A 17,190-nucleotide genomic window follows, 5' to 3' on the forward strand; every position below is an offset into this window, starting at 1 on the left:
CAGGAGCCAGATATTCAAATACCCTCAGCAGCACAGATTTCTGTAATATCATAATAATAGGAGGCATTTGCCCAAGCTTCATTTTGAGCCTTGCATATACTCGAAACACCCTTTATTTAAGTGAATTATCAAAGCTCTATTTAGCCCGATTGCTGGCTGCTTGTTTTTGCAAAGAAGTTAGACCTAATGTTCCTTGGTAATTCAGTCAATTAGTTGTACCGTGGTGTAATATCAAACTGTGTTTGATTAGGTTTGATTATGCTGTGCTGAATAACTTGAAGTGTTTCTCAATCCCTTAGTTACCAGCCAACAGAAGTATGTGAACTATAAGTTGTTTCCTGCACTTCGGTGCTATAGAGCTAATCATGTTAAATTATCTCTGAGATAATCACAACCTCGTAAATTGCAGTGCTTTTAAGAATAGGCCTTTCATAATCGTATGTGAAGTTTGTACGGTATTTAACTGCCACATTTTGCCAAATACATTTTTAAACGAACCTCTCTGGCTGTTTGTATGTATGTTTAAGAATATCTTATGCCAAACACTCTTCATTAAAAAAAAAAAAAAAAAAACAACAGATATGTGGCATAGTCACAGGGCCAAAGGCAGAGAGTGATCAAGACACTTGGAAATATCTTTGGCCCTGCTATTCAGTGCCAATCCTCATTAATTCTTTTTCAATTCAAAGTATAACAGTGCATGTGCTTTGACTTATATTTAAAGTCTGCGATGTTCACAACCTATTTTACTTCTGCAATGTCTTTCTAATGTATGTGACAGGTGGTTTGAGGGGAGGTCTTGCTGATGTAAGACGAAAAGGAAAGTTGTTTCAGTGGCGGAGCAAGTTATTACATTTTGATGAAAGATTATGAAGACAAGCATTTTTCTTTGCAATAACATGCACAGCTGAATTGTTCACAATAAAGAACGTTTATTGAAGTAAATGAGGTCAATTTTGCTTTTTGACTTGGAACGGAACTAAAAAAAAAAAGTAAAGTGTCATGGTGCAGTGGTTGGCACATGTTTTTGACACATTGGTGCCGTAGAGCTCTTATGGATGATGGAGATTCGAGTCCAGACTGTGACTTTTCCAGGCCTCATTTCCCTTCTTTTCTGTCACTAATTTCCTGGCCCCCTTTCACTACTCTGTCTAATAAAAAGGAAACCCCCCCCCAAAAAATAAAGAGAAAGTGGAAAGTGAGAAGTATGTGTACATTTTCCTTTCCTCTGACCTCCAAAACACCTCCACTATCTGTAAAGTATATTTCTGGATATGTAATGCAGCGTTTGACTGCCTTCAGCAGCACCTTGCTTTAAGAGGTTTTGAGGGGGCTTGAAGCTCAGCGAGACACGGCTCTTCCATGCCGTATGTAACTTTGATGAAGTGAGGGCTGTGAGTAGTGGCTCCCTGTTCTCCTCTCATGAGCCAGTACCCCTCCAGTAACTGCTCCATTATAGCTCATTGTGGTTTTGGAGCTGTGTTCTTGAGGACTAGCCTGTCATTAGCGGAGGTAGTCGCCCCCACTTCAAATCAATGCTTGGTTAAAAATAAAGCCCCATCCCACCACTCTAACAGCAAATTCGTTTCCAACCATCTTTTATATTCTCTGTGAAATATTTTTCCTTATTGACAGTAGGGGGGACAGTGCCTGACCTTGACAAAAACAGTCTGACTGCTCCGACCAGAACTTTTTTCTGCGTTTTTCTCTGACGTAAGCTATTTGATGATAATTGGCGTCAGGGATGGGATACTTGCGTTTTATCTTGTCAGTCCGACCTTCCATTAAATCTTAAAATAGACAAAGAGGCTTACATTTTACAGCACCAATTTTGAACAAAAAAGGTGGTGTGCATATATAATTCATAATGGCAGACAGACCAGTGAATACAATCATTTGCAATGGGTGAATGTTTTTTTCGGTAAAAATTATTTTATTCCTGTAACGGTGTTTTTTTAAAAAAAAATAGCACATTTGAGTCAGACCAATGCAGATCTCGTGGGTCAGTGTAGAGTCCTCGCCACATTTCATTTTTTTTTTCATTCGAGAGAGCAAGAGCCTCCTCTTTTCCTGTCAGGAAATGAGAGTACAATAGGGAGCTGTACATAGCACGTGGCTGGGGCCCTGTTTTGGGGGTTGCACACTCATGTGCATGTGTGTGTGTGTAAATTAGGGATGGGGGTGGGGAGTCACTGTACTTTGATGTAAAGAGTTTTTCACAAATTTTCTGCTTTTACCCCAAAGGCAAGATGCCTCTTCTTGCAGTCTCCAAATGTTTTCCTAGTGGCATTTAAAGACCCCATGAAATCAAAAGTGGAGTTTTGTGGCTTTAAGTAAGCTTTGAAGCCATCTATATGCTAGTGTACTCTTAAAAGTCGACAAAAATAACTTAAGCAAATGCTGATATGCATTTTGATTTTAGAGTCTCTCTCTTCCAGGAAGAGAATGGATCAGAAATATTGATGATTTATAACGCGCTTTACAGATTTTTGTTCAATCAATTGCTCTCTAGAATGAGAGGCCCCATTTACACCTTGCATTAACATGCGTTTTTGGTGATCGGATTGCTGTCGGAAAGCACTTGACCATATTAAATGACAGGTGTAAATGCACCCAAGTTGCATTGCGATCGGATCGTGATCGGATCACTGAAACCATATTCATAGTTGGTCAGGGACCACATTCAAAGAAGGTGTAAATGCAAACGCATTTACGAAATCCGGATACAACTACACAAGTAATTAATTATGTGACGAGGTTATGCTACAGTCATCCGTTGTTAAAGTGATTTGTTGTGGGTTCTTGCCTTTTCTTTTAATTCTGCCATCGCAATGTCATCTGTCATCTGCCATTACAACTTACGTGAGACCAGGCTTTCCTCACACGTTTCAGATGAGAAGCACATTTAGCACTTACAAAGCAGCAAACGCAAGATTAATATCATTAAATTTGCTTCTGCGACCCGAAATTTTACTTTGACGGCCGCCAGTGAAGTTCAATGAAGCAAAAATCCTGACTCTTTAAATGATGGAAAGCATTTGACTTACCCATCAATGTTTTTCAAATTTACTAACGGATGGAGAATTTTCGTTGCCACAGCCTCTGATGTAATATGTAAGTATAGTTTTCCATTTTGCTTGGGTAACTGATCGGATCTCTATCCGATCACAGTGGAGATGCATTTGACTGCAAGGTATAAATGCAATCCAGCTAAAGAATATCTAGATACTCTCCAGATATGAAACACATGTTAATGCAAGGTGTGAATGGGACCAGAATGTCCCTCCCACTAATACCACCTGAAACTGAATAGCTAGAAGCATATTATGGTTCATTGGTGTGGCATAACAACAGCCAATTGGCTTTTTCAAAAAAGGACAATACCTTCTATATGTCTCAGCCAAACTTAAATGTGACAACACAAGAAAGGGAACTCAGCCAGAAAAGGGATTTTATAGGGTCTTCAATTTGGCCCGTTTTATACTAACACAATTTACATCAACTTACATACATTTTCTGCCTGAAACTTCATAACATCCTACAAAGAGGTGATTTGAAGCTGACAGCATATAAAGTACTAATTTGATGTGTTTACAAATGAAGTTAAAAAAAAAAGTTCCCGATTCATATAAAGAGTAATGAGAAAGCTGTAATATGCCAGAAAACTAACAACTGTATTTTAAAATTATAATGTAGTGTCAAAACATTATCAAAATGACACCAGGACCCAGAACGGTTTGAAAACATTATAAACCAATATTGGTAGCACTTTATTTTACAGTACTGTTCTACATTTACTTACTATATAATTACAACAACTAGAGTAATTATTAGGTACTAACCCTAAACCTAACCCCAACCCTAATCTTAACCCATATTAAGTACAGTACATGCAGTACACCTTATATTACTCAGTACTTACTTGGTTAAGTACACTGTAAGTACACTGAAAGTGCATGTATTTCAAATAATGTACAGCCCCAATATTAGTTGCGCAATATAAAAGCAATGGAAGTCAATGGAAAGCCCCTTTCAATGGAAAGTCAATTTGGTAAATGCAGCAGTAGAACTTGATCCTCAAGACCGCGGAAGGGTTAAATCAGACTGTATTTGTTTCAGAACCCTTATGCCTCCACTCGGTGCATTATGTGAACACTACTCAGACTTTTCAGATTCCTAGAACTGTATGTGCCATCCCAAGTTCTTATGCCTTTTGGAGTTGAGAAAAAAGACCATTTAGCTTGTTATCTCAAGCTTAATTTTGATAATAAATAAAAAAATGTACAATTTGGAATATTCAACATTCTTAAAGAGAGTGAGAGCAAGTCTTAAGTAAGTTGACCCGCCAGCAAAGATCTCCGTAAAGAGAGCTAATCACTCTGGCAGCCGTTTGCAGAGTGCCATGGAAGTTCTACAAATTTGGAAGTCAGTATTGATTTGACGTAATTGTGCACTAATTTTAGCTGGCCCAAGCCTGCAAAGGCTCAACATGGCCTGGCGTTCTGAGTGGAGAGAAGGTTAGTGGCAGCTCAGATAAATGAGTTCAGATGAAATGGTAGACTCGTTTGCTCAGAGCTCGATGAACTTGAGAGCATAAAACCATGTTGCTAAGTCTGTGTATGCGGAGAAACAAATAAATCGCCCCTATGTGGTCTTTTAGAAATTACATTCTTGACGCTCATGTTGTGAATCTGTTCTGACTCTGTAGTTTGTTTCTGTTTTCATATGCTACAAGCAGAGATTCCCAACACACTTTTTAATATGATGAACTCAGAATTGGAGCCATGGTGCAGTGGTGAGTGCGAGTGCTCCTGATACACCGAGTCTTGGCGCTAATGCGGGCGATGCAGATTCTAGTCCGGACTGCAACATGCACCAGACCCCTTTCTCTCCCAAATAATTTCCTGTCACTCTTGACTATTCATCTAATAAAAGAGGCAAAAGCCCCAAAATATGAGAAACTCTTGGGTCAGATACCTTCAGCTTTAAAGCCAGGTCGTCTGTTTAAGGGCGATGCAGGTCAGTAGAGCTGGCGGAGTTTATTGCCTCTGCCGTCTGTAGTGCCAAATCTGTGCTCCCCCACAGAAACAGGAGCTATTTATAACCATTCCCCCACCCCTCTTCAATCCCTGTTCCGGCTGGATCATAAGGGAATAACACTGTTTAAACTGGCATGCTTTTGATGCCACCAGATAGTCTGTTTGTGGTGTGGTTCAAAGGGGCGGAACTGACAGACTGGGTGTGTGTACATGTGTGTGTTCATACATATATGTGTGCCTATGTGTGTGTTAGGTATAAAATTGAATATATATGTAGCCGTTTTTATGTATATACATTTTATGTATACGTATGTGTATACTACCCTACAATATACATACTGTATACTATACATTGATGTATTGTATTTCCAGCTTTACAGTTTCTATATCAACACTAAACCTGCGAAAAAGTAAAAAAAATAAGATTTTGTGTGAATTTTGTAGTATCTACAAGTGTCACACACCATTTTCTGTGAATCTGAGCATAGTTGAGCTATAGTAAAACCCATCTGTCACAGGGCATATTATAGTCTAAGAGTGTAAGGGAGTTCAGTGGAAAGGAGGAGGCGAGAACCGGCTTGACAACTTAAATAATAATTTAATAAACAACTTAAACACACAACCAAAACCACACAGTACAGCTGCCTGCAATTCTCTATCTCTCGAACTGTCGTCCCCGGCCGCCTTTATCCCTCGCGCACCCCATCAGGCTGATTGGGGACCGGGTGTGTCTCATTCCAGCCCGGCCCTGCCCTCCTCGGCTCTACAAAGAGACATGATTTTGTTCATAATTTTGTACAAAATTCAATAGGTACTTACTGTGTTTTGCCTTTGCATGGCAGTATATTTTAAAGGTTTTTGAAAACAGTTTAATAAACATTATGTGAATATAGCAAGGTATATTAGCTCATGTAAAAACGATAGAAGTCAATGCAAAATTTCCATGATTGAAAAATAAAAGTGTGTGTGTGTCCTGCAGTGTGATCATGCCAGATGCCCTGGCCATCAGATTGAGATGGTAGCAGAAAAAGAGAGAAGGGCAGATAATCTATGCTGAGCTGTGGCAGTATCCACAAAGTCACGCACATGTTACACACACACTCACACAGTTGTAGGCAGCCGTACACTCTCTTAACCTCCTGGTGGCAGCCCTGAAAGTTTAAAAATTGACATTGGTTCCTGCTGGATTTCAGGGGTAGACATGGACCCGTGCCGAGAGAGAGAAAGAGGGAGAGCGAGGCAAGTTTAATTGCTCCATCTGCAAGAGGGCTGCAGAACTTGGCCCTGCCTTGGCTGATCCAGATGTTTTCCGGCAAGAAACATCTGAAAATGTTTAATTTCTTTCCCATAGGAGTGAAAAGTCTGTTACATGTTGGATATTTACAGTGGCAACTGCCCTGTTCCATCCATCAAGGCCGGCAGTCTCAGGGCTGCAGATTTACAGCTTTTATTTGATGTTCTGCTGCTGGAAGACCAAACACACAACACTTGTGAACATGTAAACAGCACAGGAGTTCAACAGTTTCTTAATGGATAAAAGCGATACTGTTGATTCATACCACATTGTTTTTGCACCCAGGGTCCTGCCGCTTTGGTAAGGCCTGCGCTGTTTGCTCAGTATGACTGAAAAATAAACTGAATGACTGGTTTAACTTTTGGCAGGTTTGCAAAAGTCAGATGAGATTTTGAAGCTAATTCAAATCAGATTTGTTATGCCTTCAAACCACATCAACCTTAACGCTGAGTTTCTCTTTTGAGGAACCCTTTCAGGTTCTGAGTCCTAGAATTTTGAGGATCCCTTTTAGGCTCGGAGTTCTAGAATTTTTATGAACCCCTTCAGGCTCTGATTTTTGGAATTTTGATGAAACCTTTCAGGCCCTAAGTTCTAGAATTTTTATGTCACTTAAGTTTCTGACTTGTAGAATTTTGATGAACCCTTTAAAACTCTATGTTCTAGAATTTAAGGGACCATTACAGGCTCTGAGTTTTAGAATTTTGAGGAAGCGTTTCAGATCCTGAATTTATACGACACTTATCGGTTTCTGGCTTCTAGAATTTTTATGAACTCTTTAAGAATCTATGTTCTAGAATTTAAGGGAATATCTCAAGCACTGAGTTCTACAATTTTGAGCAACCCTTTCAAGTTTTGAGTTCTAGAATGAGGGACCATTTCAGGTTCTGATTTCTGGAATTGTGAGGAACCTTTTCAGGTTTTGAGTCTAGAATTTTTAGGAACATATTCAGGCTCTGAATTCTAGAATTTTAAAGGTGCAATATGTAATTTATTTGCTGTACTAAAGCATAAAATTATCATAATATGTTATCAGATATTTAGGAAACATGCTAAGTTGGAATACTGGCTTCTCCAAAAACAATGCTACAGTTAGTATATTCTACATTGAAATGTCCATTCCGGGCTGGAATTTTTGTTTGTGTTTTGGCCTGTGTGATCCCACCCACTGGCTATTTCCCAATAGTATTTCGACACCCCGGGTTGCCAGATTTGAAACAAGTTAGCGGGCAAACACAGCATGCTGCAGCCATGGAAGCCAGCAATACATCTAGCTAACATTGACAGAGTTATAAAAAATCCACATGAGCTGGTTTATAATTTGCAAACAATTTAAACATTGCAAACATACATTAGCTGATAAACTTGCAGTGTAAGGCTCATCGCTTGTCAGTTTGCCCATTCCTGTTGCGTGTCCTCAACCTGGCAACCCATGTGAGCTTCGAGTCTGGGGAGTAGGGGGCGGGAGAAACAACTCTCTCCAATATTTTGAATTTGGACTGCAGTACCCATTTTAAACGCTTGATGTCAATGTTACATATTGGGACCATTTAAGGGAACATTTTGATCTCCGAGTCTTAGAAACCCTTAGGAACCCTTTCATGTTTTAAATTTCTAGAATTTTTAAGGAACCCTTTCAGGCTCTGATTTCTAGAATTTTGAGGAATTCTTTAGGCTCTGAGTTCTAGAATTTTGAGGGGCCATTTCAGTTTCTGAGATCTAGAATTTTGATTAACCCTTTCATATTTGGATTCTTAAATTTTAGGAGCTCTTTCATGTTTGGATTCTTGAATCTGAGGAACCATTTAATGTTTTGAGTTCGAGAATTTGTGTCCTAGAGCTTTATGCTCTTTTTTTATATATATATATATATATATATATATACACATTTTGAGTTCTGGAATTTTTAGAAAGTGTTACAGTCTTCTAGATTTTTGAGGAACCCTTCCCAGAATGCATAATTTCTGTTAACCTAGGTAAAAATTTGGTTCAGTTTTTACTCTTTAGCAGACCCTAAATTACTGAATACAAGCCATACAGATTTGGGTCCTTGTTTCCTGTCAGGTTTGACCCAGTTTGTTAGATTTGGCCCAGTTGGGCTCGGCTTCATGTTGGTTCTACAGCAGGCTTTCATCAGTACGCTGTCATCATCGGAGTTGCACTGGGGGGAAAATGCTGTCATGGCATTTTATAATTTCGATATGTGGTTCACCAAACCCTACTGTAGCGAATCTATCTGTAACCCTGATGCCTTGATCCGAGACGTTTTTCCTGCCTTTGGTTGTCAAATTCTTAAGGCACTGATAGATGTTTATGCCTCTGATGACTTCTAGACCTTGTGAAATATTATACTTAGTGAAAATATGTTTTCTGTTTCCATGTATACTTTATTCCTTAAATAGTTTGCATGTTGACAAGACAGTATCAGGGAAGGTTTTGAGTCAAACCCTGACAGGAGGCAGTTGGATGATGTATCATAATCTGCCCAGAATGACCACAGCTGTGTGTGTATTCAGATTAAGAGAGATCAGTGTCTTTATTAGAGCTGAATAAAGTGAAGAGCCTGTATTTCTCTCTTTCCTCTCTCTCTCTCTCTCTTTCCCTATTGTGTGTTATGACACGGGGCTTGCACTGAGCTTGTTCCAGCTGTTATACAATGGTATCGCCAGTATAGGGTCAACAGGGTCAACTGTGCAAACGAAAGATTTGAAGACAATCCTTATTCTTAGTCTAGTGATTCCTTTATTTATTCAAGGTATTGACATTGATGTCAGTGTTTCATATTTCATTAGATTATCTGTTTAAAGGAATACAGTAGTTCCCCCAAAAATAGAATTTCTGAAATCATTTACACACCCTCATGCATATCATTCCAAATCATATGACTGACTTTTTCCCTTGGAATACAAAAGAAGAAATGTTGAAGAATATACTGGTTGCTGCTTTTCATGCAAGTACAATCAGAGCTCCAGACTGTGATTAAAATGGTTGCAAACGCAACCAGAAATAACTGATTGTGACAATAATTTAAAATCTAGTTGCCATTGGTGACAGTCGGGTTGTTTGCATCCATATGCGGTTTCGTCAGATATCATCTTGTGAGTTATTGAATACATCTTTAGAGTGCCAGTGTGTCTCGCTCCGTTTATCAGCAGATTTAAGCTGAGGGGTGACCGCGCCTTTGCAGTGGTGGCCCCGAAGCTCTGGAATAGTTTGCCTCTGCACATTAGAACAGCTCCTACACTGGTATTTTTTAAATCTAGTTTAAAAACCCATCTTTTCTCCTAGGCTTTTAGCTAAACCATGATTGGAGATTATGTGTATTATGTTGATTTTAGTAGTGTTTTTTTTTTTTATGTTTGTCATTATGTACTTGTTTTAACAATGTACAGCACATTGGTCAACTACCTGTTGTTTTTTTAATTGTGCTTTATCAATAAATTGCCTTGCCTTGCCTTTTCACCCATTCTGTTTCTGACGTGCTTGCTGCACCGCACGCAACAACAAACCCAGCACGAAAGAGTCGTGAACAAATTACTCTTTTGAACCGTGTCTTTTTCATGAGTCACCCGAAAAGAATTGAGGGTTTGAACTCAGGAGCTCAGGTTAGCAGTTTGAATCAGATTCACTTTCTCAGGGAATCAGCCATCAGTGAGCTCACAACTGGGAGTGCAGACATTTCAAAATAAGAGTCACATGTGTATTTCGGGCTTCTTTATAATTAAAAGTCCTGTATTGTGTACCATCTTTTTCCTTCAGGTAATTGTTGATTAGGATTGGAGTAGCACAATAATCTGCATCTGGGATTTCATTCAATTTGTACTCTTGTAGTCTCTGTGTCTGGGCCATCTGGTAACAGAAAGACTAAGGCAATATTTTAAAACAATTTAAATAAATATATATATATATATATGTATATGTATATATTTTAGTGCTGTCGAAGTAACGCGTAATATGACCCTTTGAATAAATTTTAGTTCATGAGAAGCGAGTCAATTTGCGCAAATGCCGCTAATGTTGCATGCATTGACCGTTGGGAAAACAGATGGTGGGAGACATTATGCTCACTGATAGCTGTGCCAAGCATTTTATCAATGTAGCATAGCAGTAGAACATGCCCGCGAGGCGATCGTCTGTGTTCCGCAACTGCTACCGGGTCTTTGAATAACATAAACCATGCGAGTAAGAGTTTCTGGTGCCCCCCTAGGGAGTTGGTCCCCTACGCAGACTGCATAATATGCTTATAGGGAGCGGCAGTACTGATCACCGGCTAACAGAAACCCTGCTGCTGTCTCCAAGGTTTTGCCACATCATCTCTGTTTGATAGTGCACTAGCCAATGCAGAAGTTTGAGACATTGCTGGAACCCTGCAGGTAATCTACACATTAACTTGTTTAATCCCACATGAAGTACATCACTGGACCCTTTCTGGATCCCTTGCAGTTTGCCTATCGAGCTAACAGGTCGGTGGATGATGCAGTCAATATGGGACTGCATTACATACTGCAACATCTAGACAGACCAGGGACTTAGCGAGATCCTATTTGTGGACTTCAGTTCGGCTTTCAACACCATCATCCCTGCTCTCCTATGGAATAAATTAACCCAGCTCTCGGTTCCCACCTCTATCTGTCAGTGTATTACCAGCTTTCTGACAGATAGGCAGCAGTTAATGAGACTGAGGAAATTCACTTCTAGCATGTTTACAGTCAACACTGGTGCCCCCCAGGGATGTGTGCTCTCCCCACTACTCTTCTCCCTGCACACAAAAGACTGCACTGCCAAGGACCCCTCTGTCAAACTCCTGAAGTTTTCAGACAACACTACAGTCATCGGCCTTATCCAAGATGAAGACGAGTCTGCTTACAGAAGGGAGGTTGAACGGCTGGCTCACTGGTGCAGTCAAAACAACCTGGAGCTGAACACGCTCAAAACAGTGGAGATGATAGTGGACTTTAGGAGGAACACCCCAGCATCGACCCCCTCTCACCATTCTATACAGCACTGTGGCAGCAGTGGAGTCATTCAGGTTCCTGGGCAGTACCATCTCACAGGACCTGAAGTGGGAGACCCACATTGACTCCATTGCGAAAAAGGCAGAGCAGAGGTTGTACTTCCTTTGCCAGCTGAAGAAGTTCACCCTGCCACGGGGCTGCTGATCCAGTTTTACTCAGCAGTCATTGAGTCTGTCCTCTGCACTTCTATAACCTTCTGGTTTGGTTCAGCTACCAAGTCAGAATTCAGAAGACTTCAAAGGATAGTCCGGAATGCTGAACGGATTATTGGTTCTCACCTTCCTACCCTCCAAGAACTGTACACCTCCAGATTGAGGAAAAGGGCTGGAAAAATCACTCTGGACCCCACTCACCCAGCACACTACCTTTCTGAACGGCTGCCCTCTGGCCAGCGCTACAGAGCACTGAGCACCAGAACAGTCACAAGAACATCCATTCACCTTATGAACAGTTAAAACTGCCCCCAATACTCTCCACTGTGGCAATACAATCATGTGCATATTCAACTATTCATTCATATTTATATTCCATTTATATTTATTTGACATATCCTACCTCTTCTGCACAATACTTAAATCACTTTGCACATAACTGTATAGCTGTATATAACATATTTGAACAACATTATTGCCCTACTGTAGTTTCCTCTATATATTTATCTGTTGTATCTTATTTTTTATTCTTATTTCACTGTTTATTTATATATGTTTATATGTATATTTCAAATGTTTGTATGTATATGTTGTAAATGTATATTTATTTGTATTCTCTTTGCACTGGAAGCTTCTGTCACCATGACAAATTCCTTGTGTGTTTAAGCATACTTGGCAATAAAGCTCATTCTGATTCTGAATCAGATTAACTGATTCTTTGAAAAGGTCTGACAATTCATTCACCCATGTTCATATATTCCATGGAAGAAAGAAATTTAAGCAGCTTTGTAATTACATTAGGGTGAGTAAAAAACAACAGAATATTCCTTTTTGGGTAACAATTTGTATGTGCATTGCCTTTATGATGTGTAATGTCAGTGATCATACACATTTAGGCAGATTTACAGTTCAAAGTGTGTGGGCGGTACTTTCAATGACTGTTATCACCATTTTGAAAATCATCTATCTTCAAGAAATGATGAAGGCCTCTCCTGCAGTGGGAGCCGTAACCCAGTTACAGTATGTAATTTGCCCATATGTACGCATCTGCAGTGCTCTATATTAAGGCCAAAGTTCTTCTCATTATCAGAGTCCCTCATTACCTGTTTCTTTCATCTCATGCTCACAGGGATTTGGATTTATACCTGATAATTACCTTCTATATAAAGCGAACCAGAAACGGCCTGAGGGTATACACCTGAAGCTTGCCCCCAAAATGCCTCGAACCAGAACTTGAAAAATATTGCATGCGTCAAAATATGAATGATTTACTATATTTGAATGAAAAGTGTCACGGTTATGTAATGTTCTGCCCTTTTATTAAGGTCAAATATGTGGCAAAACAGTGGTCCCAAAAAGTATTTTGGACGCTTTACAAACACATTTTTCAAGCAAAACATTACAGAAAAAAGAAGTTAGGTTTTGAATAGTAAAACAGCAGATATATTGTTCAAAATTAAACTAAAAAGTATTTGGACACTTTCTGTTTGTCAAACATTAGTGGAACATGTCCATATTTGAGAAGATGAAGTACACTTATTGTTTTCTCTTCTAGGACACCTGTGTGAACTTCAGGGGAACTGACTTTATACATTCACTGTAAATAACTGAGACAGTTTGTTAAAAGTAATTGCAAAAATACTTAGTTCAAAGAAAAAGTCTAGCATCATTTGTTTGCAGATGGCACATGGTTTGAATTTTTGTTATCCCTTTATTTTGTTAAAAGCATGACTTATGTGTGTGTCCAAAAACTTTTTGGGGCCTCTCTATGTGTGATGCGTGTTGTGAGTTCAGAATCCAAGTCAGTGCTGCAGTTTTCCATATGGGCATCTTTAATGGACTCGTCATTGCTTCTAATGTATGCAAATTTGAACCTGGCTGCTAATGCGATTACAGAGCCTGCAGTTCCAGAGTTTATGATTCAGTTATTGTGTTTTTTCTTTGTTTCAGATTGACGCCTTGAGTAAAAGAAGTAAAGAATCAGAGGCTGCTTTCCTCAACGTGTACAAGAGATTAGTCGATGTCCCAGGTATGTCTCGGCTCGCACTTTGCTGGCTGCACACACACACAAACACACACAAATGCACTCACACACACTGCTGTAGTGTTTTACTGAGGCAAGAATACTGTAAACACATCAGTCATATTTATGAGACCTCTGTCTCTAGTGTCTAAAACACACACACACACACACACACACACACACACACTCGCACTCGCACTCGCACACAGGCTGTCTTAATGACTTCTACGGCTTTAGAGACTCGCTCTGTTCCAAACCCAAACAAAGAGACAAGAGAGAAACTTGGATTCTATTAAAATCCAAGTTCATTGCCCCACAAACACCTTTTAATCTTCCGAATTGGATAACAGAGATAATGGCCCTTGGATCCTCAGTTTGTATATGGTAATGCTCCGATGTGCTGATCTATAATAAGTTAATGGTGCTGCAGAAGTTCCTGTGACGTCTTTAGCTCACCCGGTCGGGAGAGATCTGATCTCGAGTGAACGGAGCGTGTTTCAAAGGTGCAATCTTCCCAAGGAGTGTGGATCATGTATCATAAGCTCTCTAAAAGACCCCATGATTTCTTTTCCTTGCATTCACTCTTTCTCTTTCTTTCACTTTCTTTCTTTGGCTCTTTCTTTAGCTTTCTTTTTCTTTTCTTTCTTTCTTCCATTCTTTCTTTCGCTCTTTTGCTCTTTCTTTCACTTTTTGTTTCTTTTGCTCTATTTTGCTTTCTTGTATTTCTTTCATTCGTTCTTTCTTTCACTCTTTCTTTTTCTTTCTTTTTTCACTCTTTCACTCTTTCACTCGTTCTTTTTCTTTCTTTCATTATTTGTTCCTTTCGCTCTTTTTTGCTTGTATTTCTTTCACTCGTTGTTTTTCTTTATTTTGCTCTTTGGTTCTATCGCTCTTTTTTGATTTTTCTTTGTTGTGTTTCTTTCTTTTGCCCTTTTTTGTTTCTTCCATTCTTTTTTCTTTCTTTTGCTTTCTTTCGCTCTTTCTTTCTTGCTTTCGCTCTTGCTGTTACTTTCTCTTTTTTATTCATTTGCTCTATTTTGCCTCCTTGTATTTCTTTCTTTCGCTCTTTCTTTTCTTTGCTCTTTTTCTTTCTTTTGCCCTTTAATCTTTCTTTCTTCCATTCTTTCTTCATTTTGCTCTTTCGCTATTTTGCTCTTTTCGCTTTTTGTTTCTTTCACTCTATTTAGTTTTCTTGTATTTCTTTCATTCGTTCTTTCTTTCTCTCTTTCTTTTTCCTTTGCACTTTCTTTCTTTGTTCTTTCTTCATTCTTTTCTCTTTATTTCACTCTTTCACTCTTTCTTTTCTTTCGCTTTTTGTTTCTTTTGCTTGTATTTCTTTCGCTCTTTCTTTTTCTTTATTTTGCTCTGTTTCTATCGCTTTTTTGCTCTTTGTTGTATTTCTTTTTTTGCCCTTTTTCCTTTCTTTCACTCTTTCTTTTACTCTTCATTTCACACTGTTTCTTTTGCACTTTATTTTTTCCTTGCTTTTTCTTTCTTTCTTTCATCTCTCCTTCCTTGCTTTTTCTTTCTTTTTATTCTTCTTACTTTCTTTAGCTCCTTTGCTCTTTATTTCTTTCTTTTATCTTTCTTTTGCTCTTTATTTCTTTAGCTCTTTATTTCTTTTGCTTTTTCTTTCACAAAAACTGTTTAGTGCAAGATGAGTCATTAATAACTTAAATCTGTTTTCACAGTAGAAAAAGACTCAATTTTAAATGCATATATTTGCAACAGGTTAATTTGGTCACATTTTAGGGTGTACACTATGATCTCAAATCCTACAGACATGGCCTAAAAGTCAAAAAGTTTTTGATTTAATGTGATCTTTAAGCGGAAGTGCGACCATGCAGTGCAAAGGAGTGTGTCTGCAATTGTGTTTTTGAACTGACTCTTGGCTGAACTAGAGTTGTGTATCTGCCTGGAAGGCCTCCAGACCCCAGACCCCCCTCCACAGATACACACATATATATATATATATATATATATATATACACACAGAGCTTTAACTGTGTAACCCCGCCCACAACATCGGAGCGACAGGGAGGCAGACAGACAGTGCTGCCTGTACCTGTTAGAGCAAGTTTGACTGTCTGCCTGCACAACTACTTAGTACATCCTTAAATTACCACAACGCTGTGGTCTAGAGATACCGGGCCAACTCAACATTGTGTCTATGTGTTGGGATGTTTGTGCATGTATTTGACTACCTATGTGTGCATAACATGTGATTGTGTATGTTTTAGAGTGTAAGCATTCATGTGTGTGTGTGTGTGTGTGTGTGTGTGTGTGTGTGTGTGTGTGTTGAAGTGGGAGGTCTAGTCTGGGGATGTCTGTTTCTATCTCTGGAGCTTGTCCAGTCCTGTATGTGTGTCTGCAAATGTGATCACAGCTTGACAAATTATCTCTTGATAGTTACACTGTGTAGGTCTGTATGTGTGTGAGCATTTGTGGTGTGTGTGTGCGTGCATGGGCATCTGCAGGATTACATCGGAGGGTACGCACAGAAATCGGACTAATATACACTTATATCTAGGGGAGTCCGTGGGCATACAGTTTTTTTTTTTTTTTTTTTTTTTTTTGCAGAATCAACACCAAAACATTCAGTTCTGGTGACTTTAAGAGAAGCATTTTTTTCTCTCTCTCTCGATTATGTGTAGCATTCATGTAACTATTGGCTAGCAGTGGTTCCCAACCCTGTTCCTGGAGGGAACACTACACATTTTGGATATCTCCCTTACCAAACACACCTGATTCAACACAAACTGATTCAGACCGTTTTGCAAGCCTGTTTAGCCAATTCACTGAAAAGAACAGACTCAAAAGAATGATTCATTCGCAAATCGGGCATCGCTGGTTCTTTTAAACAGACAACATCAGTACGGGCTACGCATCATTTTTGCTGAAATATTCTCAGAGAAAATTTTTCTTCAGGTCAGTCAAAGCTCTCAAGGTACGCACAGTGCGTACGGCCGTACAGCTGCAGGCGTGTGTGTATGTCAGTGGGAATGTTTGGGAAGTGTTCACACCTTATGCGAACATTTAGCTTCTTTCTCAAAACATTGATTTCCTAATAATATTAATACATTGTTAACATAAAAACATTTCTGATTGGATAAGGCATGTTCACAGCCATTGTAATATGAATTCTGTATAAGTGTGCCATGCCAACATATCTGCAGCATTACAGACAGTTAGGTTAATTAACTATTTATAACTTGATGTTTTGTAAATTTTCTAAAATATTGTGTAAAATAATTGTTAATTTCATTTCAGCAAATTCATGTACACCTCATGCTAAAGTTATTATTATTTGTATTTTATTTTTGTATAGAGATCTGTGTTATATCAGTCATCGCTTATTGTTTAGGTGAAATTGTCCTTTACCTCATTTTGGTTTTGAAAAAACATTTAAACCGAACAAATTGTGCTTGCAGTATTGTGTTACACAGCAAATGACATGCTTCCAGATTGATGTGCATGTGTAAATCAGTTTTGAATTGGTTGGTAATCTCAGTCACATGACAGTCACGTTCACGTTTGAGTGACACAGGTGGCCACCCCTCGAACTGAACCAAACTGGCAGTTGCCACAGATACAGAAGGGAACGCACCATGACAGCATATCATTCAGACTTCCTCTTTGCAGTTTTTAGATATGACACGCTCTCACGCAC

At 39.0% G+C, this 17,190-nt stretch overlaps 1 protein-coding gene across 1 annotated transcript in view; it reads left to right on the plus strand.

Annotated features, from left to right (window-relative positions):
* LOC127432897 (homeobox protein cut-like 1) overlaps positions 1-17,190 on the plus strand; it is a 178,946-nt gene that overhangs the window by 82,606 nt on the left and 79,150 nt on the right. The window contains exon 4 of the mRNA XM_051684407.1: positions 13,448-13,526. Coding sequence (XP_051540367.1) covers positions 13,448-13,526 — 79 coding nt within the window. The remainder of the gene's footprint in view (positions 1-13,447; positions 13,527-17,190) is intronic.

Source organism: Myxocyprinus asiaticus, chromosome 42, assembly GCF_019703515.2.
Source record: "Myxocyprinus asiaticus isolate MX2 ecotype Aquarium Trade chromosome 42, UBuf_Myxa_2, whole genome shotgun sequence".
Lineage (NCBI taxonomy): Eukaryota > Metazoa > Chordata > Actinopteri > Cypriniformes > Catostomidae > Myxocyprinus > Myxocyprinus asiaticus.